The 26,574-nt window shown below is 43.9% G+C and overlaps 1 protein-coding gene across 3 annotated transcripts in view; it reads right to left on the reverse strand.

The window, feature by feature from the left end:
• TNRC6C (trinucleotide repeat containing adaptor 6C) overlaps nt 1–26,574 on the reverse strand; it is a 519,199-nt gene that overhangs the window by 481,270 nt on the left and 11,355 nt on the right. For all 3 annotated transcript variants that reach the window (XM_073606232.1, XM_073606237.1, XM_073606234.1), the window contains exon 2: nt 24,257–24,427. In XM_073606232.1, the coding sequence (XP_073462333.1) occupies nt 24,257–24,277 (21 nt within the window). In that variant the 5' untranslated portion in view covers nt 24,278–24,427. The remainder of the gene's footprint in view (nt 1–24,256; nt 24,428–26,574) is intronic.

The raw sequence follows: 26,574 nt of genomic DNA on the forward strand, positions 1-26,574 counted from the left end.
TCTGGCCTTTATGGAGGAGTGGCAAGAAGAAAGCCATTGTTGAAAGAAAGCCATAAGAAGTCCCGTTTGCCGTTTGTGAGAAGCCATGTGGGGGACACAGCAAAAATGTGGAAGAAGGTGCTCTGGTCAGATGAGACCAAAATGGAACTTTTTGGCCTAAATGCAAAACGCTGTGTGGCAGAAAACTAAAACTGCACATCACCCTGAACACACCATCTCCACTGTGAAACATGGAGGTGACAGCATCATGTTGTGGGGATGCTTTCATTCAGCAGGGACAGGGAAGCCGGTCAGAGTTGATGGGAAGCTGCATGGAGCCAAATACAGGGCAATCTTAGAAGAAAACCTGTTAAGAGTCTGCAAAAGACATGAGACTGGGGCGGAGGTTCACCTTCCAGTAGGTCAACGACCCTAAACATACAGCCACAGCTACAATGGAGTGGCTTAGATCAAAGCATATTCATGTGTTAGAATGGCCCAGTCAAAGTCCAGACCTAAATCCAATTGAGAATCTGTGGCCAGACTTGAAAATTGCTGTTCATAGACGCTCACCATTCATTCTGACAGAGCTTGAGCTATTTTGCAAAGTAGAATGTGCAAAAATGTTTACTCTCTAGATTTGCAAAGCTGGTAGAGTCATCCCCAAAACGACTTGCAGCTGTAATTGCAGCGATAGGTGATTCTACAAAGTATTGACTCAGGGGTGCTGAATACAAATGCACGCCACACTTTTCAGATACACTATTTATTTGTAAAAAATCCTTGGGATCATCGTACATATGTGATATTGCATCTGGTTTAGCATTCTTTGATCCAGGTCGGTGGGTAATGTGGAAGGAGAAGCGTGAAAAAACAGGTCCCATTGAGCTTGCTGTGGTTTCAGCCACCTAGTGGATCTCAAATACTCCAGATTTTTATGATCGGTGTATATTAGTATTGGATGGGCAGCGCCTTCCAACAAGTACTTCCATTCTTACAAAGCTACTTTGATGGCCGGTAATTCCCAATCCCCTACATCATAATTCCTATCCGCTGGGGAAAGCCTCCTTGAAAAAAGGCTACAGGATGCATTAAGTCCTTGATACCCTGACTCTGGGAAATAACTGCCCCACTGCCATTTCGGATGCATCTACCTCAAGGATGTAGGGCAATGGCGGGTCAGGATGACTGAGGATCGGGGCTGAAGTAAAAATTCTTTTAAGTGTCTCAAAAGCATCTTGTGCCTCCGGATTCCAGCGGAATCTCAGGTTTTGCTTGGTCAGCTGCGTGATGGGAGTGATTATGGCAGAGAACCCCTTAATGAACTTTCTGTAAAAGTTTGCAAAGGCCAAAAAACGTTGTACTCCCTTCTTGTCCACAGGTACAGGCCAATCCAGTATGGAGGACACCTTCTGGGGGTCCATTTTAATTCCTGTTGGGAAAATCAGCAACCCTAAAAACTGAATGCTCTGCTGCTCAAATTCACATTTTTCTGCCTTTGCATGAAACCACAGCAAGCTCAATGGGACCTGTTTTTTTTCACGCTTCTCCTTCCACATTACCCACCGACCTGGATCAAAGAATGCTAAACCAGATGCAATATCACATATGTACGATGACCCCAAGGATCTATCTGTTCCAGACACTATCTTGCCCTCAGGTAACTTTCTTCTCCTCTATGGACATTTCTAGGCCCCCTGGGACCACACTGACATCTAGGGATGACTTACTTTGGAGGGGGAGACAAATTTTTGTTCCAGAAGATGTACGAGTAGGGGTCTTGAAGCTACTTCATGATCATAAACTGGCAGGTCACTTTGACGTCCATAAAACCCTTGAGCTGGTACAGCGCACATTCTGGTGGCCTGGTCTGGAGGAGTTTTGCAAAAAGTATGTGAACCCATGTCCTCTCTGCACACAAAACAAGACGGCAAGAAGTAGGGCCTGGGGACTATTGAAACCCTTGACTGTTCCTGATAGACCATGGAGGATGATCTCCATGGATTTTATAGAGCTCCCGTCTTCTGAAGGATGTACTGCAATCCTTGTAGTTGTGGACCGATTGTCCAAAATGGTCCATTTCCTGCCGTTAAAAGGCACCCCATCCACTATGGAAACTGCCAGAGTGTTCATAAAGGAAATTATGAGATTACACGGAGTCCCTGCAAACATTCTGTCGGATAGAGGTGTTCAATTCACTTCACGCTTCTGGAGGGCCTTATGTGAAACCTTAAGAATTGAATTGGCCTTGTCCTCAGCCTACCACCCCCAAACAAACGGGCAGACCGAACAATATATTAGCTGTTTCACCTCCTTTGTTCAAGACGATTAGGTGCCATTACTGCCCTTAGCAGAATTTGCCTACAACAATGCCAGTCACTCAGCTACAGGCAGTCCCCTTTCTTTGCTAATTATGAATTTCACCTGTCATTTCTACCTGACTTTTTTCCAGAATCTTTAGTTCCAGCAGTCCAGAGCAGTCGCAATAACCAGGTCTTACAGGAGGCAGTGACAAAGGCCCAGGCTGACAGCAAGAAGGCTTTCGATTAAAGGAGAAGAGGGGAACTGAATCTGCAGTTGAGCGACCAGGTATGGCTTTCCACGACTAACCTCAGGTTGGCATGTCCATCAAGAAATTTGGCACCCAAGTTCATAGGACCATTCCCAGTAAAGAGGAAACGAAATGAGGTATCGTATGAACTATCTTTACCTGGCTCATTGAAAATCCATCCTGTGTTCCACGTCTCACTGTTAAAACCTGTAGTACCCGACCCCTACCCTGACAGAGTCTATACCACCAGAACCTGTTCTGATTGATGGTAGTCAGGAGTTTGAAGTAGAGGCCATTCTAGATTATAGGCAAAGGCAAAATCAAGTACAATACCTAATAAAGTGGAAAGGGTATGGTCCAGAAGACAATTCCTGGGAACCCGAATGTAACATCCACGCAAGAGGCTGCCCATTGGGAGGGGGCAATGTCAGGGACTTACTGTATCAAGATGGAGATGTGTGCGTGCGCGCTTGCGCACATGGCTTCCAGTGTTGGCCAGACGAGCTGGGCAGCAGAGTGTGTGTGCGCGCGGGAGCGCGCTAACCTCTGAGCTAACCTCTGCTTGGCGCCAATGGGCCTTTAAAAGAACAACAGCTACACTTGTGATCTGCAGCTTACCCCTGTTCTGAAACCTGTACCTGCTCTCTGATTACTTGTGTTTGACCCAGCTTGTCTCACCCTGCTCCAGCCTGTGCTGATCCTGCATCACTCATCACACCGGATCACTGATCTGCATCTGCCTCTGCTGCCATCCGCATTCTGGTCCTTCCTGGTGATTCATTATCTGCCCTTCTGTGCCAGCTACCACAGATTGCACAGGCACTCCTACCTCACTGCGCTCTCGAGGCCACTGTCCAAACTCTAGTGGCTCATCAGCCAGGGATGTAAGAGAGGTCTCCTCCTACAAGTCAGGCTCTACGATAAGGTACGTAACAGAGGCTAGGACACAATTCGGCTGTTGTGTGCAGAGTGTTCCAGCCTAGCTACCAATGTTCATCCCTGGATTACCTATGGGCACTGTGGAGAACCACTACTAGAAGTATATCATAGGGGTAGAGGGGAGGAGTCAAACAAGAACACCACATCCCAATAGGTAAATTGAAAAAAAGGGGACTTGAGGCCACAGAGAGGCCAAGGGACTTTTACGGTGCTCGATAAACAAAATGAAAATTTATAAAGTAAAAAAATATATTTTATTAATAAATCTTTTAAAAAAAGACAGACATGAGACAAAACACTGATGAATGTTTACAGAACAATTTTAATAAAAATATGATACAGAGTTTAATACCACTTTCTCGACATGTTTTGCTTTCTTAAGCTTCTTCAGGAGATATAATGTGGCATCTGATCAACTATAGAATGAGAGATAAGCCATGAATACTCATGTCCAAAGATATATACATAACAACCATATTAAATTCAATTGGTGTACAAGTATACATCAATACAATACATTTTTGAGTATGGATCATTGCAAGGTATAAATATCGCTACATAATGTGTCAGTGGAATTACAAAAAAGAATAATGATAAATTTGAAAACAATAATAATAATAATGATATTGAAAAAAAAAAACCACCACAAACAATCCACCTTACCAGTATCGTAAAAACTGGAAGTAACTGTAGATATGTATTTGAAACTCGAAATTGTGCACAAATGGGTTATGCCCTCCAGCCCTGACTCCCTGGTAAGGCATGCAGAGAGGGGCAAAAAGGATCTCGGTATGTAGAGTAGATGAAACTCTCTGTAAAAAGAGAAAGAATCAAATACATTGGTGTCAAAAGGTAAGCATCAGGGTGTGGGTATTACAAAAAATACTTGTAGTGAACCACCCTGGGGTAGTGAAAGATAAGAATATTGGTTACAAATACCTCTTCCGGTGAGTACAATCAATAAAGTTTCAAAGTCACATCCAGAGGATGGTTAAAAGCAAATAGCCTCTTAGTAAAGGGTTACTTAAACACAGCGGGAAGCAAGCGCAACTTTGCAGGATGTGAAAATGACCCCACATGGAACCTGCGGGTCAAACAGCATAACAAGGCGCTATTTTTACCATAGCTGGGGACCTATGAATTTAAAAAAACAAAAAAAGAAAAAATATTTTTTTTTTTCACCAGTAGGAAGATGAATGATAGTAAACAGGAACAAAGCTGATAACAAATCCATGACTGGAGCGGAGTTGGAGACTTACTTGAAGGAGACACAATTGGCAGAAAAGAACACCAAAGTGGTCCACCAGCAGCGTTGTCTGCCTGGCGTCGGAGTGAATGACAGAGGGTGGCGGAGAACACCCCACTTTATACCCCTCTCCAGCGTGACGGCGTCTGACTCACTGTCACGCTGTGGACCAAACGAGAGGACCGCGCATGCGCACGCATCCAGGCTGCAAAATGGCAGCAACGTCAATGACGCAGGAGCGTTCATTGACCAGCAGCCATTTTGGAAAATCCGGTGCCCGGAGCAAGACACAGAGAGAGCCCTCGGATATAGACAGAGGGAGGACAATAGTGCCTCCCAGTCTACGAGGGGAAAAAAAAAGACTGGAAAATAATGGAGCTGGGTTGCATGAGCCTTGGGCGGTCCTCATAAAGGGGCACAGAGAAGTCGGAATATTGATTGGAGACCATGCCACTGAGTGCCCCGGGTGTCCGTACATACCACAAGCAATGGAGAAAGGGCTAGGAAGGCAAAGAGCACAAAAATTGAGAAGTGACTTAAATGGTAGTCGTAAAAAAAAATATATATAATAAATATATAATCAATATCGAAAAATAATAATTAATCACAGCATGTTTAGGTGTAGGGTAAATGGTGGACAAAAAAAAAAATTCATGAATATTATTGGAAAGGCTTAAAGCTTAAGACATCATTTAAACCAGGGTACTTGAGGGCATTTAAAACAAAAATCCACCTGGTCTCTCGCTGCAGCAGGATCCTGTCATAGTCTCCACCTCTTTCGTTTTGGGGGACGTACTCAAGAGCAAAAAAATGCATTTTTTTATCATCAAATTGATGACATAGACCTATATGGCGGCTAATGGGGTTCTCCATCTTTAACTTGGTGATCAAGGAGACATGGTCTCTAATTCGATGGAAAAAAGGACGTTTAGTCTTCCCCACATAGAACGCATTGCACTCACATATCATTAAATAGACCACGTCAATGGATTGGCAGGTGGGCAGAAAATTTGGATTATAGACTTGTCCATTAGGGAGAGCAATATTACGTGATGCGTAGATATATCTACAAAAATCACACTTATGACAAGGTCTGGTCCCCTTGACGTTGGTGTTGTTTTTAGAGAGAGGGGCATAATGGCTATGGACAATATGGTCCCTAATTGAGCGAGAGCATCTATATGTGATTTCCGGGTGATCTTTTATGTGTTTGGAGACATTGGGATCTCCCATCAGTAGATACCAATGTTTCTGCAAAATATCCCGTACCTGCTGGTGTTGTCCAGAAAATCTAGTAATTAATCTCAGACCGGAATCCGGTCTGGGGGTGGTTTGACCATGGATGAGATGGGTACGGTCCTGCTTTTTGGCCCTTAAATAGGCTCTTTTAAGGCATTTGTTACTGTAGCTACGCAATCTAAGGCGGTCTCTTAATGCTTTGGCCATTGTCCATACAGAACATTGGTTATCATGGAAAATGGATGTGAACTGGTAGCATGCAGGAGAGAATTTCCCGCTGAGGGCTTCCGAAAGAGGGTGGTCCCTATAGTTCTATCAGGATTAACAAAAATTGTTATATCCAAAAAGGTAAGGGTGGACTGATCTGCTTCCATGGTGAAGGTCAGATTGTATGAATTTAATTTCAGGCCTTCAAAAAAACGGGAGAGATCCTCCCTACTGCCCGTCAAGATAAGGAACACGTCGTCAATGTAACGTCTCCAAATTGGTATGTGTTCCAACAGGGTCTGCATGTCATCCCTGAAAAACAGGTTTTGCTCCCACTCCCCCAGGTACAGGTTCGCATAGGAGGGGGCACATTTGGTCCCCATAGCGACCCCCTGCACCTGGAGGTAATGGGAGCGTGCAAACATGAAAATGTTGTTTGTCAGAATGAACCTCAAGAGGTCCAAAATGAACCCATTATAGGCCACAGACACATCAGTATTTCGAGAGATGAAGCCCTCCACAACTGCCACCCCCAAATGATGGGGGATGGAGTTGTAGAGGGCTTCCACATCCAGGGTAACAAGCCACGCTTCCTCAGGAATGGCTAAGCCGTCTAGTGTTCTGAGAAGATCACTAGTATCTTGTAGATACGATGCCAGACCCTCGAACATGGGGTCTGAGGAAGTCGTCGACCAGTTGGCTAGCATTTTCAGTTAAGCATCCGTTTCCAGATACTATCGGATGGCCAGGGGGATTCTGCAGATCCTTGTGGATCTTAGGGAGGGCATATAGTTTTAGTTTTTTTTCAATATCATTATTATTATTATTGTTTTCAAATTTATCATTATTCTTTTTTGTAATTCCGTTGACACATTATGTAGCGATATTTATACCTTGCAATGATCCATACTCAAAAATGTATTGTATTGATGTATACTTGTACACCAATTTAATTTAATATGGTTGTTATATATATCTTTGGACATGAGTATTTACGGCTTATCCCTCATTCTATAGTTGATCAGATGCCACATTATATCTCCTGAAGAAGCTTAAGAAAGCAAAACATGTCAAGAAAGTGGTATTAAGCTCTGTATCATATTTTTACTAAAATTGTTCTGTAAACATTCATCAGTGTTTTGTCTCATCTCTGTCTTTTTTTAAAAGATTTATTAATAAAATATATTTTTTTACTTTATAAATTTTCATTTTATTTATCGAGCACCGTAAAAGTCCCTTTGGCCTCTCTGTGGCCTCAAGTCCCCTTTTTTTCACTACTAGAAGTAGTTTTGCCAGCCCTATCCCCGTGGGTGCTACAAGTGAATTGGGACAAGTGTGTCGCTATTCTTGCTACAGAAGTTCCTATGAACACTGCTACTGTCACTCTGCTGGCTGAAGTGGCTGCTCCTTCAGATATTGTGACTGCTCCAAGGCCAGACAACCTAGTGATCTCCCGTGGACGAGGTCGGGGCCACCAACGATCCTTGATGGTGGAACCTCCCAGGAAGAAGACAAGTGAGTCGGGTAAGCCTGATGTGAGTGAAGGCAGTGTGCCTGTGGGGACTGTTAAACCTGTAACCATCAAGGGAGCAGAGTTTAGAAGGTCTGCCATTACAACTTCAAAGTGCAACTTGCACCCGGCTGACGAGTTTTCAACGGAGTCGGATTCAGACATTCTGTCCAATTGGATATCTGAACTGTTTTCTGATAATGTGTCCTGGCCTGAGAGGTGGTCCGAAAGTGATGCTGAGCAGCAGTGTGAGCCCACAGAGGAGGAAGTTCTCTCCACTAGCCAAACCTCTGGGGTTGGGCCTGAGTTGTTAGCATCTGCATCACCTATTCTTTGCCCTGCAAGTTCTTTGGAAGAGGAGCGGTGGGCTCACTGTGCCAAAACCCCTGATGTCATGGGGGAAAGGTTCTCTCTATTTACAAGTATGTCTCACAAACTTGAGAAAATTGCAGGCTATCGTGTCAAGTGTGCCGCGATGTCCATCCATCTTCAATAACGCCGCCCGATGGACCCGAAAAATAGAAAGAAAAAAAAAACCTCTGCCTCCATGGGAGGCGTCCTGCCAACTGCTGTATTTTCGCTGTGACAGCTGTTATGTGCCGTCAGAGGGGTCATCCGGTTACGTCAGCGGGTGGCCCCTGCCTTGCCTATATAAGAGCTTTCACAGCGAAAAGACAGCAGTCGGCGGGATGGCTCCCATCGAGGCGGAGTATTTTCATTTTTTTTTTCTATTTTTCGGGGCCCTCGGGTGGTGTGATTGAAGATGGATGTACATAAAGTGTCAAAAACTGTGTATATATATTTATGATTGAAGCCCTATGGCCGATACGGATATGAACAACATAAACTTACCATAAGACTTACAACATGAAATGGACCTGAAGTGTGCCCTGGTCTGATGGACGGTATACCAAAATAAGGGGGCATACCCAAGATTAGAAATTAATATTTTGTGAAGAGAAATTATTTTGAGAAATGCCCTGAAAAGGGGATTGGAGGGTGGGTATCGCGCACAGGAAACCGACAAAGACCACAGGTGAGCGGGCTGGTTAAATACCCTCCCATAAATTTAGGCAACCATACTGGCCTTCTTACTTATGATTGAAGCCCTACAGCCGATACGGATATGAACAACATAGACTTACCATAATGCCCTGTAAACACGATCGGACATTGATCGGACATTCTGACAACAAAATCCTAGGATTTTTTCTGATGGATGTTGGCTCAAACTTGTCTTGCATACACACGGTCGCACAAAGTTGTCGGAAAATCTGATCGTTCTGAACACGGTGATGTAAAACACGTATGTCGGGACTATAAACGGGGCAGTAGCCAAAAGCTTTCGTCTCTTAATTTATTCTGAGCATGCGTGGCACTTTGTGCGTCGGATTTGTGTACACACGATCGGAATTTAACCGATCGGATTTTGTTGTCGGAAAATTTTATAGCCTGCTCTCAAACTTTGTATGTCGGAAATTCTGACGGAAAAAGTCCGATGGAGCCCACACATGATCGGAATTTCCGACAACTCAATCCGATCGCACTTTTTCCATCGGAAAATCCAACCGTGTGTACAGGGCATAAGACTTACAACATGAAATGGACCTGAAGTGTGCCCTGGTCTGATGGACGGTATACCAAAATAAGGGGGCAAAAACATTCAGGTACAGGTGTAGTTTTTAGTTTTAGTTTTATTCATTGAGCAAGTTTGGTGAATGCCTGTGCCATTTCCACCTGAGGATTGGGGATGTACCAGGCGAAGCAGGCAGACTTCCAACTGCCTAGTCTCTTAATGACATGATCTGGGACCCCCGGCCGAGGCTGCTCCAATACGGAAACAGTGACCGGAGTACTGACTGGGGTTGAGGTGTAGGTTATGAAGAAGAATCCTCACATGTTTGACGAACTGGCAGGCACTCAATCGGAAAAGGTAGTAGGGGACGGAAAAGGTAGTAGGGGACTAGAGTTTGACTGTTCCGGTAGGAGTGACAGTAGGCGATCGAGTATGGTTACTGGACACCAGACATTGTTTGTTTTATAGAAGTGGAAGTTTACCCTGGAGTCTGATTGCTGGGTTTTAGATACTGCAAGGTGGAGGATGAAATGGTCTTGGTAGCGAGCCAGGTGACGTCTACGCAGAACTTGGCCGGCAGGGTTGCTGCAGGTAAACTCGCTAGGCCGCAAGAACCCGTAGTAGGCTAGGTAGATGGCCGCTTGTATGACAAGGCTGGGGAAAAGGCCAAATGGAGAACTAGCAAGGATAGTAAACATATTCCTAAAGATGGCACTTGTTATAGGCAGACGTTTGGCATTGATTATAGGTTGTCGTTTCTGGATGCCACGTAGGATGGCTCGGATCGCATGGGATGCGAATAAAGATGGTTTAGCAGGATCTCGTAAAGCCAGAAAGTCTCGGATGTCGGCTAAGTATAGTCGGATAGTTTTATGGGATAGGGCCAACTGATTATGACAATATGAGATAAAAGCCAGTATGTGCTTGGTGTCTGTTGCTGTTTCCGTGGAGCAGGATGCTAGGAATTTGTTGAATATGTTCCAAGCTGTATGGTAAGCTTTGAGCGTGTTGTGGGACAGAGACTAGTTGATGAGCTGGGTCGCTCCGTGCAGATGCTGTTCTAGTCCAGAGTCAGCTGAGACCAAGCAGGGATAAAGGCTGATACTGGGTCGGCTCTGGGATTCTGCTGAAAAAAGGAAGTGTAATTAAAGCGGGACAGTGCATGTGCTGCAAGGTTGCACTTGCCCGGAATGTACAGTGGACATTAAACTGGTGCTGTAGAGATAGTTGTACCAGCCTGTGTAGGAAGGACATAATCGAGAGCGACTTGGACCTGCCTTTATTAATAATATCGGCCGTGGCTTGGTTGTCGGTGGTGAAGGCCACGGTTTGTCCTGTCCAATTATGACCCCAGAGCTGAGCGGCTGCCGCGATCGGGTAAAGCTCAAACAGGGAGGAAGTCCGGGTAAACCTGGGGATTAAGAGTATCTCTGGAGGCCATGGTCCTGCAAACCAATGATGGCCAAAAATTGCAGCAAAGCCTGTGGAGGCTGCGGCACCTGTCACTACCTGCGGTGATAGGGGCGATATTGATGGTATAAACATCGATATACCATTCCACGTAATAAGGAACTCCTCCCACATTGATAGGTCCGCTACTGCCATGGTGTCTAAGTTAAGGATCAGATCGGGGTCCTGTGTCTGGGAGAGGAAGACCAGGAGGCATGACACAAAAGATTGACCCTGGGGAATGATCCGCATTGCAAAATTGAGCATTTCCAAGAGAGATTGAAGCTGCTTCTTAGTACACCCCCTTGTATGGGTGAAGTCTTGGAGGACTGACCTGATGCTGGTCAGCTTGTCAAGGGGGAGGCTGGCCTGCATGGAGCAAGTGTCTAGGTTGACTCCGAGGAAGGTGATGGAGTGTGCTGGTCCGTCTACCTTGTGTTCCGCAATGGGAACAGTGAGTTTCCCAAAGACAACTCTCAATTTATCGTGGTCTCCTGGGGGCACACAGGGCTGTTCAATTAACAAGAAGTCATCCAAGTAATGGATGACTTCTTGACACTGAGCTTGATGGGACAGTATCCAGGTGAGGGACTGTGCAAAAGTGTCGAAGAGCCAGGGGCTACTCTTAGAGCCAAAGGTTAGTTTGGTAGCAAAGTAGTACACCTCTTTCCACTTAATGCCGTGCCAGCACCAGAGGGACGGGTGGATAGATAGAAGCTTAAAAGCGTGCAAAATGTCAGCCTTGGAGAGCCAGGCGCCTGTGCCTGCTTTGATAATGGCCTGAATTGCCATGTCTACAGAAGCATACTTCAGGGAGAACTCCTCCAAGGGAATTAGAGAATTCAGGAATTCAGGCTGGGAATGTGGGAAGAATGAGGCGCAGACAGGTCGTACACCAAACGGACTTTATTTGAGAACTTGCCCTTGACAAGCCCAATAGGGCTAACTCTCCAGGTGTTGAAAGGGGGCTGAGTGAAGGGGCCTATAAAGCCTCGCTCCAGTTCGGTCTGTAACAGCTGGTCTATGGCCTGTTCGTCCTACATTCATTGTGTGGGGCAGAGAGATGAGGCCGGTATGAAACCCTGCTGTAAATCCTTGGATAAGGAAGGTGGCCAGAGAGGGAGTGGGGTGTGAGGTGAGTTAGAGCCCCAGCCATAGGACATTTACTTGGCCTAGTCATGACTTTTTTCGCTGCTTGACCTGGCCTAAATTTTTTGGGTGCGTCCTGTGGCATACGATACAACTGACTGCTGCGTTGGCGCACCAGATGGCGGTGTGGGTGGAGGACTGACAGATAGATCATAGTGGTGAGCGCAGGCCGGCAAAGTGATGGCAGAACAGTTCGGTGTCCATGAGGCTCCAATCCATGCCTGTCTGGAATTGTGAAAGCCTGGCTGCTGCCTTGGCGGAGAAGGAACGATGATAATCGTAAAACTAAAAGCCTCCATAATTATAGCCCAGGTCCCCCACGGTGTGAAGATACAAGTCCAGCTCTTCCCTCCTGCTGGGAGAGGTTGAGCATAGGACATCCCTCCCTCAGCATCCCGAAGGCCAAGGCAAATTCTGGAACAGACAACTTGTGGTTGAGCTGGGATAGTTGACCTTGAGGATCACTGACACGTCTCCCCAGGTGTAAGATTTGTTCTCTGCCAGGTCGTGGACTGAAATGAGGAGGGAGGCAAGGTTGATGTCCTTGCCATCCAGAACGTCCTTCCCAATGCTGGCTGGGACCAAGTGTGCTGGGAAGACAGTGGGACTCTTCCCTGTGGTACCTGAAGGAAGGGGTGTCAGAACCTGAACTGTGGCCGGGTCAGGGATAGCAGTGGCCAGGCGACCCTCCAAGAGTGCCAATCTAGCTTGGATATCCGTGACTGTGGTAGACAAGAATGACACCATGGTTGGGTTGAGAGATGGCGGCAGATATCGACTGAAAGGACGCTTGCTGGGTGCAGGGCCCAACTGTGGCTAGCGGAGGGAAGAGGAGCCTGAAGAGCTCGGCCTACCTGGTTGTAACGGGGAAGGGCACACGCCTGCGCCTCAGTTCCACCGTCAACTTGGGGATGGTCCATCCCCTGAGGGACTGCACACTGCCGCTCTCTGAAACCAGAGAAGGTGACAGAGGGGCCGTGAGGTCTTCAATGCCGACCTGAGACATGGCTCTGGGTGATTTGTGCCCTAGATGCGATGTAATGTCTTTGAGGTCGAAAGTTGGTCGACCGGAACCTATATTGGTGGTGACATGAAAGTCGAGGTTGTTTCTCTTTTCTATATATCCTGGTGCAGGATGGACCTACTGAACTTGACTGACCTAGAGGAGAAATGACAGATGACAACTGGTGAGGGGTTTGACTACCTAACTTGGAAAGTGACTAAGTGACTGATTTGTTTAACTTTGTAGTGCGTTTGCGTGACCGTAAGGGGAAGTAGCGGTGAGACGGAGGTTTTAATGAATGAATCGAGACCAGCACGAAGGACTTGATGTGAAGTGACTCCCGGACCTGAGAAGAAATGACAGGGAATATGCAAACAACACCTGTAAGGCTAAAGTGATGGGTGCGAAATAGTGATTTGTTGGTTAGAGAGGATTCGACTCGAAGCAACATGTGAGTGAAATGAAATGAGTGAAATGATTATGCCATGATAGAGGCACGAATCGGTGTGCCGCAACTGCGACAACCAACGAGTCGGACTGTGGAGCACAGAATGAAATGAGGCCAAGCCAACTGGGGCACACCGGGGCGAATTGATGCATTGCAGATGCCACTGTATTCGAATCGGAGTGCAGCGCGTGACAGTGAAATGAGTGAAATGATTTGCCATGACAGAGGCATGAATCAGTCGTGTCGTGGCTGTGACTGACAACGAACCGGACTCTAAAGCATGTACTGAAATGAGGCCAAAAAACAACTGGGGCACGCCGGAACGAAACGGTGCATCACGGATTCGACTGGATTAGAATCTGAGCACAGTACGTGACAGTGAAATGAGTGAAATGATTTACCATGACAGAGGCACGAATCGGTGTGCTGCGACTGCTACTGACAACGAAGCGGCAACAACAAATGAGGCCAAAAAAAACAACTGGGGCACGCCAAGAAGAATCGGTGTGTGAGAATGCGACTGGATTCGAATCAGAGAATGGTACGTGACAGTGAAATGAGTAAAATGATTGAAATGATTTAGCCATGACAGAGGCAGGAATCGGGGTGCCGCAATTGCGACTGACAACGAACCTGACTGTGGAGCATGGTATAGAGATGAAAAAACAAGTGAGACACACCTGAACGAACCGGTGCGATGCTGACGCGACTGGATTGGAATCGGAGTGAGGTATGAAAAATAATGAAATGTTTTGGTATGATAGAGGCACGAGTCAGTGGCTAATACTACGGCTACGTGTAGGGTTTCTTTAACCAATGACTCTTAAGTTCGATATCGAGGTTTGATGACAAGATATCTAACAAATGGTGATGCATGAAATGAAAAGGTCAAAGGAAATCCTATCTGCGACAGCCGAGCCAGACACGTTGTATGAAAACTGCGAACGGGAACAAAAGCCTCGGAAAATTTCGAACATGCAACTCATGGATGCTAATGAGTTGAATAGTTGGCCTAGTGACGTGGTATCGCGCACAGCAAACCGACAAAGACTACAGGCGAGCGGGCTGGTTAAATACCCCCCGGGCTCCTCCCATAAATTCAGACCACCATACTGGCCTTCTTATATATACACACACACACACACATATACACTGTATATATGAACTATTGCATTTGAATATTACAGATTTACTTTTTTCCTGCCAGGAGGTAGCACTCTTTTTACTTTTGCCTGTTAACTCACTCTATTGTAGAAAATATGATGTTTACTGAACAACAGCTCAAGCTCAATCCTACAACACATCCAAGTGGCCCATGGGCAGGCCCGGACTGGGCTGACTGGGCTGGTTGTGACATGCAGAGCCGGCCGAGGGTTCCGACATGTGGGACCAGCCGCGGGTTTCGATAGGCAGGGCCGGCCGCTGATGTTCCACATATGCTGGGTTGTGGTGGGAGGAGCAGAAAGTCTCCTTATTCCCTGCCTACCAAGTCGATCCATGGCAACCCAGGCCATCGCTGAATAAGAAGTCCGTGTTCGCGAATGCGCCCCGCAGCCGATGGTCACCTCCAGTGTGGCCAACTTTTCCTAGATCTCCTACTGATCCCCTCATGAGTCACACCGGGATATGTGACTCCAGCTCTGTGTATTCAAGGCACATTACAAGCCATGTAGAGGAGGCCGGGATTACAGGGATCAGGATGATTCTGTTCTGAGTCACCCCAGAGGTGAAGGTATGTGACTTCTCTAATAATAGAATTCTACTACACAGGTCACCTCCACTTCCCCAGCACCCCCCCCCCCCTCCCCCGAGCTGCTCAGTCTAAAATGCCGGGCCTATTTTTCTGTCCCAGTCTGGGCCTGCCCATGGGGACTCTTCCCCATCCCTTCCTGCTGGCTGCATTCAGATGGTGACATACGGAGTGTCAAATAGAAATAGGAAGTCCGATGACAAATGGTTTCTGCTGTGTTCTTTTGAAAATTCCACAATGCTCTGTAAGTCCAATGGCATACATGGGTACACTCTGTAATAATTATTTATTTTAAAAACAAAGATTATATAGCTAGTGACATAGCATATATAGTAAACCAGTTTATAGCTATATAGGAGAAAAAAATGTAACTGACCAAAAATCATTAAAGTGTAGCTTTAAATATAAAACTCCATGATATTTAATTAGATTTAAAGATCCATTTACCATGGCTCTTACATAATGTACCCCTTGCAGCTAAGGTGTTAATGGAGACAGACGTCTACAAGGGAGTTTATTAATTAAGATCATTCCCACCCAGTATATTGGCTCTTGACAGAAAACGTGTTCATCAAGAAGAAAGTAAATTAATTATTTGAAGTGCACATCTAATTCCAATGCACAGTCCTGTGACACTGCTGTCACAGCGGCTGATATACAAAGGGGTGTAATTAGATTTTCTCTGTGTCCTTAGCATTCTGCACTATTTAAAGCCCACCACACCAACTAATATTTTTGGTTCAATTCACAAAAGTAAACCATGTGCAGTAATTTTTAATACTTTTTTATTATCAAAACTAGATTTTGAATTCACTAAATGGACTACCTCACAGATCAACTGAATTTACTTTTACTTTTGTTATTTATTGATACGTGCAGTGCTTTGATCATAAAGAAACAACCATAATGATATTTGCATGGATTTTCACTTCTTAAAGTGGAGTTCTGACTGTTTTTATATATTTGTTTTTAAACAACCCCTGTGACAGTCACCACTTATACATTTAAAAACGGCATGTGCTGTATATTAAAAAGTTTCTTGGTAGATGAAAGGTCTTGGTAAATGTCTTAGGAAATCCTAATTCAGCAAGCAGCCATCCTGATGGTGGGCATCTGAAGCGCTCTGGGAAGCCCAAGTGCTTTCACACTGGAGTGGTGCGCTTGAAGACATTAAAAAAAGTCCTGCAAAACAGCATCTTTGGGGGCTTTTAGGAGGGGTGTACACAGCGACCTTGCCTATTGAAATCAATGGGCAGTGTCGCTAAAGCACCTGCAAAGCGCTTCAGCAGCCACGCTACACGGGTGCTAGCGGGGGTTAAAATTGCCCTGCTAGCAGCCAAAAAGCACTGCTAAAACAACGGTAAAGCGCAGATAAAAATAGTCTTGTTTTATTTGCCTGAAGTTCTGCTTTAACGTATGAGTCAGAGCAATGACTACTCCCGCATTCTACCTGAAGGCTCCATATGATGATTCACTAAAGCCGGCCATAGATGGATCGAATTTAGATCCATCTATGAGATAGCAGGTTGTGCTTAAGTCGCTCTATCAATCGACTTCAGTACATCCAGCCTGTTGATTTTTTTTTCATACAATTACTGCCACTGGCTATGGCAGCAGTGATTATTGTATTCTGATGGCAGGGAAACCTCCTACTGTCAGGATACAATAGCGCAGTGAGTGGGGTGGGGGTCCCCCCCATCAACACAGTCAAGTGATTTTCTTTCCTTCAACCCTTGGTGATATCCCTAGGATTCCCTCATTTTGGAGGGATTTCCTCTCACTTCCTGTTTTGGCTATGGGACAGGGAAACCTCCCTTACTCTGTCCAAAATGTTTTGCCTTTAGTGACACTTTAATGTTTATTTATAAAACCAGGAAAACATATTTCAATTAAAAAAAAAAAAAAAAAAATTGACCAAAAAATATACCAAAACAGAACAAGGTTATTTATGTGCAGTAGTTATTTGGTAGTCAGGGGCAACTAAGCTAAAGGCACATTTTTCCCATATGCTGCTTAGCTGTAATCTCATATGTAAGAACACATTTATAGAGATAAATGGCGGATAAAAGCCTCTCACTGGAAATAGTACACTAAAAGAATTTTTCATTCAAAAGACTATTCTTGGCTCAAATTCAACATTTCTGCACAGATCTAGTAGAAAGAGGATTAAAAATCTATATCAAGGGATTATGTTGGAGAGAAAAGCTCACCTTTTCACCCTGCACTTACTTTCTTCATTATATATATATATATATATATATATATATATATATATATAGTGTTGCCACTTTTTCTATAGCCCTTCACAGAACCTAAAACCATAGTCTCTCTTTGAGATATGTTGCCGTCTATTGTCGCTAGCAAAATCCACATGCGCACACATACAGTAGTAGGGTTGCTTTGGCTGGAAGCTAATTATCTTACAAGTATGATATTGGATTGAAGGACAAAACCAGAGCACATATAGGAAACCCACACGCCAGGAAAACAACAAATTCTAGTGTAGTTATTCTATATGATATGTATTTAGTGTATCTTAACTCCTACAGTGAGAAAGATTTAAATCTAAGTCATTTTTATTTTTGCCTGTGACCCTCTTCTCTTGGGTCCCTCATTTCCTGTGACTATGACACAAGGTTCGGAAATGTGTGATGAGGTCATCACTGGCAGAGAAAGGCATATCACGTCCCCAGCCTCCCTGTCAGGAGCTGCTAAAGCATATGCGGACAAGATTTGTACAGATCCTCACATTTGAGAAAATGCCATCCACGTTTCAGTCCTATACATTGGGGTTGATTTACTAAAACTGGAGAGTACAAAATCTAGTGTACATGGTAGCTTCTAATATCAGTCAATTAAGCTTTGACGAAAATAATAATAAATCAACCCCATTGTCTTCTATTCCAAACCCTAATGAAGGTGCATCTTTGGATCCCTGAAGCATGTTGGCTACCCTTTTGCTTGTTCATCTGACCCTACAAGAATAAAGTTGCATCGGTGCTATCGAGCAGTGGGGTGCTATCTTAGTTCCTATTTTTACTGTATATTACAAATTTGGAAGGAAACTGTAGAGATTTTTTGGGGTGTGGAAGCCACTCAGTAACCAGATCACTTACACCAACATTGTTACATTATTGAGACATACCCAAATCCACAGCTCCACTCAAGACTTGCCCCTCCTGTACGTGGAGAACCTGGGTGCGGGCCACTGTAGTCTGTCACCACTTCCCATCAGAAATACAAAAAACTGTATCACCGTCACTCCACTCTTAGCTCTTTATTTATTAGTTGTCAACAAAATGACTGTCTCCACCTGGGAACCAGTGGCGGCTGGTGTTTTTTTTTGGGGGGGGCAACAAACAACCACCCCCCCAGCCGGTGGCAAGATCCACACCCCCCCCGCTCCCGCTCTGCCAGGTCACCGGCACCCCACCTCACGGTCGGTCATCCAGCCCCGCACTTACCCCATCTAGGTGGGCAGCACTTCTATGGGCGGCAGGCATCTCCTCCTGCTCTGCATCACTGCAGCTTCCGCCGTGTGTCTCCTTCCTTCACCTCCTAGGCATCCAATAGGATCGCCTGTCCTTTCAGCCAATTGGGTAACGGGTCTCAGGACCCACTTCTCGATTGGCAGGGAAGAAAATCCGTGTGAGAATAGCGGATATTCATTCACTATTCTCACACAACTGGGTGGGCTCGGAGCACAGAGTGCAGAGCTCTGGCTCTAATCACTTGTTTCAAACCCCCCCCCCATTGGAATCCATGCGTCCAGTGCCCTACATGTAGATTAGGGGCCAGATGCACGGATGGGGGTGCGGCACCCATGCTCCCTGATGGACGGGCCGCCACTGCTGGGAGCCAACCTTCCTTGATGCTTTTCACCATTCTTGGCATGCTTACAAAGATAGGGGAAGTCCCCCCCCCCCACTTCCCCTATCCTTATGAGCAAGCCAACAGTGGTGAAACAGGTCAAGGAAAGTTGATTCCCAGGTGGAGACATTGCTGGAGACAATTACTACATGCCATAAGATGAGTTAAGAGTGAAGTTACATTACATTATTTTGGGTAGAAACAGCAATAGGGCAACCTCCTGGGTCCAGTACCATCTTTCCACTTTCTTAAATAACCTGTTGTGACAAAGCAGCTGGAGCCACAATATGGTCAGAGTTTTCAGTCACAAGCCACCCTGCCATACTCTCTTTTCTTTATAGCTAGCCAGGAAAGACACCAGCTCACATGTTATTCAGGCCTTTATTTAGACTTAGGGCTTCATTTGGGTATCCATTATTTGCTCTGTTGTCATTTTTTGATTTATATTTCTTAACGTACTGTATATTCTGATCTGCATCAGCTCATCTAAGGGTTCATGTTAAATCCCTTTGGTAGCCGATTATTAGCAATCCCTTATTTGTTGGTCAATATGGGGTTAATTTTTAATTAATTTTACTGAGGAATGGTATATGTGTTTCTCTTTATATGTACTTTGTAATCCATAATGACAAATGTATATTATATTTGAGTGGTGCTGAATATTGTTTAGGGGTTTTTTTTTTTCTCATTTGTGTGCATCACATTAATAAAAACATTGCCAGAAGTTCTAACCTTCCTTATTCCACTAAAATGTTTCTGTTTTTGTACGTTTCCCCCATTGGAGAGATTTATCATTCTATATATACAATGGGGATGGAAAGTATTCAGACCCCCTTAAATTTTTTTCACTCTTTGTTATATTGCAGCCATTTGCTAAAATCATTTAAGTTCATTTTTTGTCCTCATTAATATACACACAGCACCGCATCTTGACAGAAAAACACAGAATTGTTGACATATTTGCAGATTTATTAAAAAAGAAAAACTGAAATATCACATGGTCCTAAGTATTCAGACCCTTTGCTGTGACACTCATATATTTAACTCCGGTGCTGTCCATTTCTTCTGATCATCCTTGAGATGGTTCTACACCTTCATTTGAGTCCAGCTGTGTTTGATTATACTGATTGGACTTGATTAGGAAAGCCACACACCTGTCTATATAAGACCTTACAGCTCACAGTGCATGTCAGGGCAAATGAGAATCATGAGGTCAAAGGAACTGCCTGAAGTACTCAGAGACAGAATTGTGGCAAGGCACTGATCTGGCCAAGGTTACAAAAAAATTTCTGCTGCACTTAAGGTTCCTAAGAGCACAGTGGCCTTCATAATCCTTAAATGGAAGACGTTTGGGATGACCAGAACCCTTCCTAGAGCTGGCCGTCCGGCCAAACTGAGCTATCGGGGGAGAAGAGCCTTGGTGAGAGAGGTAAAGAAGAACCCAAAGATCACTGTGGCTGAGCTCCAGAGATGCAGTCGGGAGATGGGAGAAAGTTGTAGAAAGTCAACCATCACTGCAGCCCTCCACCAGTCGGGGCTTTATGGCAGAGTGGCCCAACGGAAGCCTCTCCTCAGTGCAAGACACATGAAAGCCCACATGGAGTTTGCTAAAAAACACCTGAAGGACTCCAAGATGGTGAGAAATAAGATTATTTGGTCTGATGAGACCAAGATAGAACTTTTTGGCCTTAATTCTAAGCTGTATGTGTGGAGAAAACCAGGCACTGCTCATCACCTGTCCAATACAGTCCCAACAGTGAAGCATGGTGGTGGCAGCATCATGCTGTGGGGGTGTTTTTTAGCTGTAGGGACAGGACGACTGCTTGCAATTGAGGGAAAGATGAATGTGGCCAAGTATAGGGATATCCTTGACGAAAACCTTCTCCAGAGTGCTTAGGACCTCAGACTGGGCCGAAGGTTTACCTTCCAAAAAGACAATGACCCTAAGCACACAGCTAAAATAACAAAGGAGTGGCTTCACAACTCCGTGACTGTTCTTGAATGGCCCAGCCAGAGCCCTGACTTAAATCCAATTGAGCATCTCTGGAGAGATCTAAAAATGGATGTCCACCAATATTTACCATCCAACCTGACAGAACTGGAGAGGATCTGCAAGGAGGAATGGCAGAGGATCCCCAAATCCAGGTGTGAAAAACTTGTTGCATCTTCCCCAAAAAGACTCTTGGCTGTATTAGATCAAAAGGGTGCTTTTACTAAATACTGAGCAAAGGGTCTGAATACTTAGGACCATGTGATATTTCAGTTTTTCTTTTTTAATAAATCTGCAAAAATGTCAACAATTCTGTGTTTTTCTGTCAATATGGGGTGCTGTGTGTACATTAATGAGGAAAAAAAATGAACTTAAATGATTTTAGCAAATGGCTGCAATATAACAAAGAGTGAAAAATGTAAGGGGGTCTGAATACTTTCAGTCCCCACTGTATAGATATACATATAGATATATATCTATATATACAGTATCTCACAAAAGTGAGTACACCCCTCACATTTTTATAATTATTTTATTATATCTTTTAATGTGACAACACTGAAGAAATGACACTTTGCTACAATGTAAAGTAGTGAGTGTACAGCTTGTATAACGGTGTAAATTTGCTGTCCCCTCAAAATAACTCAACACACAGCCATTAATGTCTAAACCGCTGGCAACAAAAGTGAGTACACTCCTAAGTGAAAATGTGCAAATTGGGCCCAATTAGCCATTTTCCCTCTCCGGTGTCATGTGACTCGTTAGTGTTACAAGGTCTCAGGTGTGAATGGGGAGCAGGTGTGTTAAATTTGGCATTATTGCTCTCACTCATACTGGTCACTGGAAGTTCAAGATGGCACCTCATGGCAAAGAACTCTCTGAGGATCTGAAAAAAAGAATTGTAACTCTACATAAAGATGGCCTAGGCAAAAAGAAGATTGCCAAGACCCTGAAACTGAGCTGCAGCATGGTGGCCAAGACCATACAGCAGTTTAACAGGACAGGTTCCACTCAGAACAGGCCTCGCCATGGTCGACCAAAGAAGTTGAGTGCCTGTGCTTAGCGTCATATCCAGAGGTTGTTTTTGTGAAATAGACGTATGAGTGCTACCAGCATTGCTGCAGAGGTTAAAGAGGTGGGGGGTCAGCCTGTCAGTGCTCAGACCATACGCCACACACTGCATCAAATTGGTCTGCATGGCTGTCGTCCAAGAAGGAAAAGATAATGCACAAGAAAGCCCACATACAGTTTGCTGAAGACAAGCAGACTAAGGACATGGATTACTGGAACCATGTCCTGTGGTCGGATGAGACCAAGAGATGGTGTCAAGCGTGTGTGGGGGCAACCAGGTGAGGAGTACAAAGACAAGTGTGTCTTGCCTACAGTCAGGCATGGCAGTGTCATGGTCTGGGGCTGCATGAGTCCTGCCAGCACTGGGGAGCTACAGTTCATTGAGGGAACCGTGAATGCCAATATGTACTGTGACATACTAAAGCCGAGCATGATCCCATCCCTTCAGAGACTGGGCCACAGGGCAGTATTCCAACATGATAACGACCCCAAGACACCCCCAAGACGACCATGCTAAAGAAGCTGAGGGCAAAGGTGATGGACTGGCCAAGCATGTCTCTAGACCTAAACCCTATTGAGCATCTGTAGGGCATCCTCAAACAGAAGGTGGAGGAGCGCAAGGTCTCTAACATCCACCAGCTCTGTGATGTCGTCATGGAGGAGGGAAAGAAGACTCCAGTGGCAAGCTATGAAGCTCTGGTGAACTCCATGCCCAAGAGGGTTAAGGCAATGCTGGCAAATAGAGGTGTGCACACAAAATATTGACACTTTGAGCCCAATTTGGACATTTTCACTTAGGCCTGGTTCACACCTATGCATGTTTTAGTGCATTTTCAGTTTTGCAGAAACACACTACAGTCCATTTAACATGGTTTCCTATGGATGTAGTTCACATTTGTGAATTTTATGGAAAGGGCCAGGGACTTTTTTCTAGTCTTTGGTTCCATAGACTTCCATGGATCAAAAATGTGTATTGAAAAACGCAAAATGCACCTGCAATATGCAAACTGCAACCTGCATAGTTATGAACCAGACCTTAGGGGCGTACTCAATTTTGTTGCCAGACATTAGACATTAATGGCTGTGTGTTGAATTATTTTGAGGGGACAGCAAATTTACACTGTTATACAAGCTGTACACTCACTACTTTACATTGTAGCAAAGTGTCATTTCTTCAGTAGTGTCACATGAAAAGATATAATAGAATATTTACAAAAATGTACTCACTTTTGTGAGGTACTGTATATATATATATGTTTTTTTTTTTTTTTATGGTAAAACTTATCATATCTCTCAACTGTGCACCCCACAAGTATTCAGAAACATACCCTCCCTCTTATGCCCCATACACACGGTCGGACTTTGTTCGGACATTCCAACAACAAAATCCATGGATTTTTTCAGACGGATGTTGGCTCAAACTTGTCTTGCATACACATGGTCACACAAAGTTGTCGGAAAATCCGATCGTTCTAAACGCGGTGACGTAAAACACGTACGTCGGGACTATAAACGGGGCAGTTGTCCGTCGGATTTGTGTACACACGATCGGAATTTCCGACAACGGATTTTGTTGTCGGAAAATTTTATATCCTGCTCTCAAACTTTGTGTGTCGGAAAATCCGATGGAAAATGTGTGATGGAGCCTACACACGGTCGGAATTTCCGACAACAAGGTCCTATCACACATTTTCCGTCGGAAAATCCGACCGTGTGTACGGGGCATTAGAGTGTAAGCTCTTAGGAGCAGGGCTCTCTGATTCCTACTGTATTAAACTGTATTGTAATTGTACTGTCTGCCCTTATGTTGTACAGTGCTGCATAAACTGTTGGCGCTATATAAATCCTGTATAATAATAATAATTTCTCAGCACCAATATTTTGGCAATATAGGACATGGATTGATGATCCCAACATATTTGGGTACCTGCAGAGTTCTCTAGACATTCGTGCCAGACCTAATTCAAGGAATATGATTAATGGCTGTGCCCCTTTTTCTTCCACCAATCACTAGTGATTTCCAAGATAAAGCAGCTTGGAGATTTCCTCTGGTTCTCCTCCTCCCTCCTCTATAGCCACAGACTTGAAAACTTTGGCAATTTGACGTGCATATTTATGAAAAGATCTAATGCAAGAAATATCTTTTGGTGGTCAGATCATGCTGACCGCTTTAACTGACCGCAGATGTTAATAGGTGGATTAACCGCTTTCCCTCCCCATCACTTTGTCTTTTTCCCCATGGAGCTTTAAAGGAAAGGTCTAATAACATGAATACTCACAGTCATTAAGTATGGCTGCATTACATATGCAAATCAAGAAGTGGGTATGTATCTTGGAGCACTAATGTCTCATAGGATCATCTGCATCTTTTGAGTGGAGAGGACATGGCATCTTGTAGACTCAGCTAACAGGAGCTGAGATACTTCAGAGGCAAACATACAAGTGGCATCCTAGGCAGGGAATAAAAAGAAAGTGTTAGGTGTCAGCAGAAGCGCAGAGGGCATTTTATTTTCATAATGTAGCAGAAAAGTATGTATCTATTCCTAGTCATTCTATATCATATTGGCTTGCGATACGCTCAGAGGAGCACAAGTTAACACTTAATTGTAGGAACTGAGAAGTCTTGTCCCTGTACAGACCTGTGGGTACTAGGGAGGAGTGACATGATCCTGCCGAAAATTATTTATGCACAAATTTACTAATTTCATCTTCAGTGAAATTTTGACAAAATGAGCCTTCAAATTTCAACATATTTTCTGCATAGGAATTTTTTTTCTTAAAAGCCTTCCCATGTTGTTTTGTATTTTCTTACATATTTCTGTATTATGTCATTTGTTTTTTTTTTTCTAACAGAACGAAAAAACAGGATATACAAAAAACAAATCAAATGTGTACTGTAACGTTTACTTTTTTATTTGACTTTTTTCATCATCTTTTTTCTTCTGGTTAAAAAGTTTTAATATTAACAAAATACACAAAAATAATGAGAAAAACAAACCCATTGGGAGTAATTAAAAGCCCATTACACCCTTTAATACCAAAACACCACTTTTGCCTTCCCCACTGATGTATTTCAATAACAAATTTTACTGAAATGTCCTGAATTTTGCCAAGATTTCAGCAAAATAAAAACAGTCACTTTCAGCCTTCCCTAGCAGTTACCTTCAACTGAAATGGGAATAGGAACAACATAATGCAAATGTTTGCTCTGAAAATTAAAAAGCTCTTTAAAATCTCAATTTGAATTTGGATATGTGCCTGTTTCAGATACAACTACAGTAGACCTTAGTGTAATTTAAAATAAAAATTCAGAAAAAAAACATTTACCACTAAATAAAATTTTGTATTTGAATTGTCTTATGATTTTTTTCTACATTGCCAGGCAGAAATGCTTATCTTCAGTCTGTGTTTTTCACATTCAGTGGTCCCACAAACCTCTCAATGACAACTGTTTTGTCATCCAATATATGTACAACAGTACATTTCACTTTAGCTACATACTTGATTTGATTGTAGCCATATTAGTGCAATTGTGACAGAGAAAATTGAGTACTGTCCGTGATACTTTTTTTATTTGCACTAACATACAATTTTTCAGGACAAGCTTTCGGGGTATGTCCCCTTCTTCAAGGTCCAAGCAGTACTGATTCACAAATTTTTAAGCAGCATGCTAAAAAAAAAAAAAAAAAAAAAAAAAAAAAGGGAAAGCCAAACACATACAAATCAATGGTAATAAAGATAGCAGCAGAGTTAGTGAGATAAGACAGAGGGAGAGCTAGGGGGGAATGCAGGGGGGGATACTAGTCACAGAGGGGTCATACAACTTTAGCATAATGTGTAAGGAAACCAATATCTAAATTCAGGCCATTATTTTTTGTGTAAAAAAGAAGTATCATTCTTAGTTCAAACGTTTTCCTTTCCTGGATAGAACTGAAATTCCCTTTAAGAACTAAAACATTGAGGTCTTCTATAGTGTGGTCCGGCTGTGAGAAGTGATGTCCCACAGGTGTGCATAAACTGTCTTCTTTATGTTCTTTGATGGTGTGTCTGTGCAAATTCATCCTCGCTTGCAACTTCTGTCCTGTTTCACCAACATAAGATCTTTTGCTGCACCTGTTGCATTGGATGTACACCACATTACTGGAGGTACAGCAGTAAGATCCCATGATATTGAAGGTCCCATTTGTGTGTGTAACACTTTTGGATAGATTGACCTGGCTGCATAGTTTGCAGAGTTTTTTATTGCAGGGTTTGCTTCCATTATTTGTGACTTCATAATCAGAGTGAAGTTTCCTGCTGATTAGTTTGTGTCTGAGGTTGGGTGGTTGTCTGAAAGCCAATAATGGGGGTTGTTGGAATATTCCTTTTAAAGTTTCATCCTCTGTTATAATGGGTTGTAAATCTTTGATTATCTTTTTGATCCCTTCTAGTGCTGGGTTGTATGTGGTGACTAGAGGTACCCGGTTATTTGTTTTTTTCTCTGTGTATTGGAGGAGATTTTCTCTTTGGATTTTCAAGGCTGTGTTTATGCTGTTGTTGATGTTTTTTTCTTTGTAACCTTTCTTATGGAAGGAGTCTGCCAGTGTTCTGAGATGTT

Source organism: Aquarana catesbeiana, linkage group LG12 (assembly GCF_042186555.1).
Source record: "Aquarana catesbeiana isolate 2022-GZ linkage group LG12, ASM4218655v1, whole genome shotgun sequence".
NCBI lineage: Eukaryota > Metazoa > Chordata > Amphibia > Anura > Ranidae > Aquarana > Aquarana catesbeiana.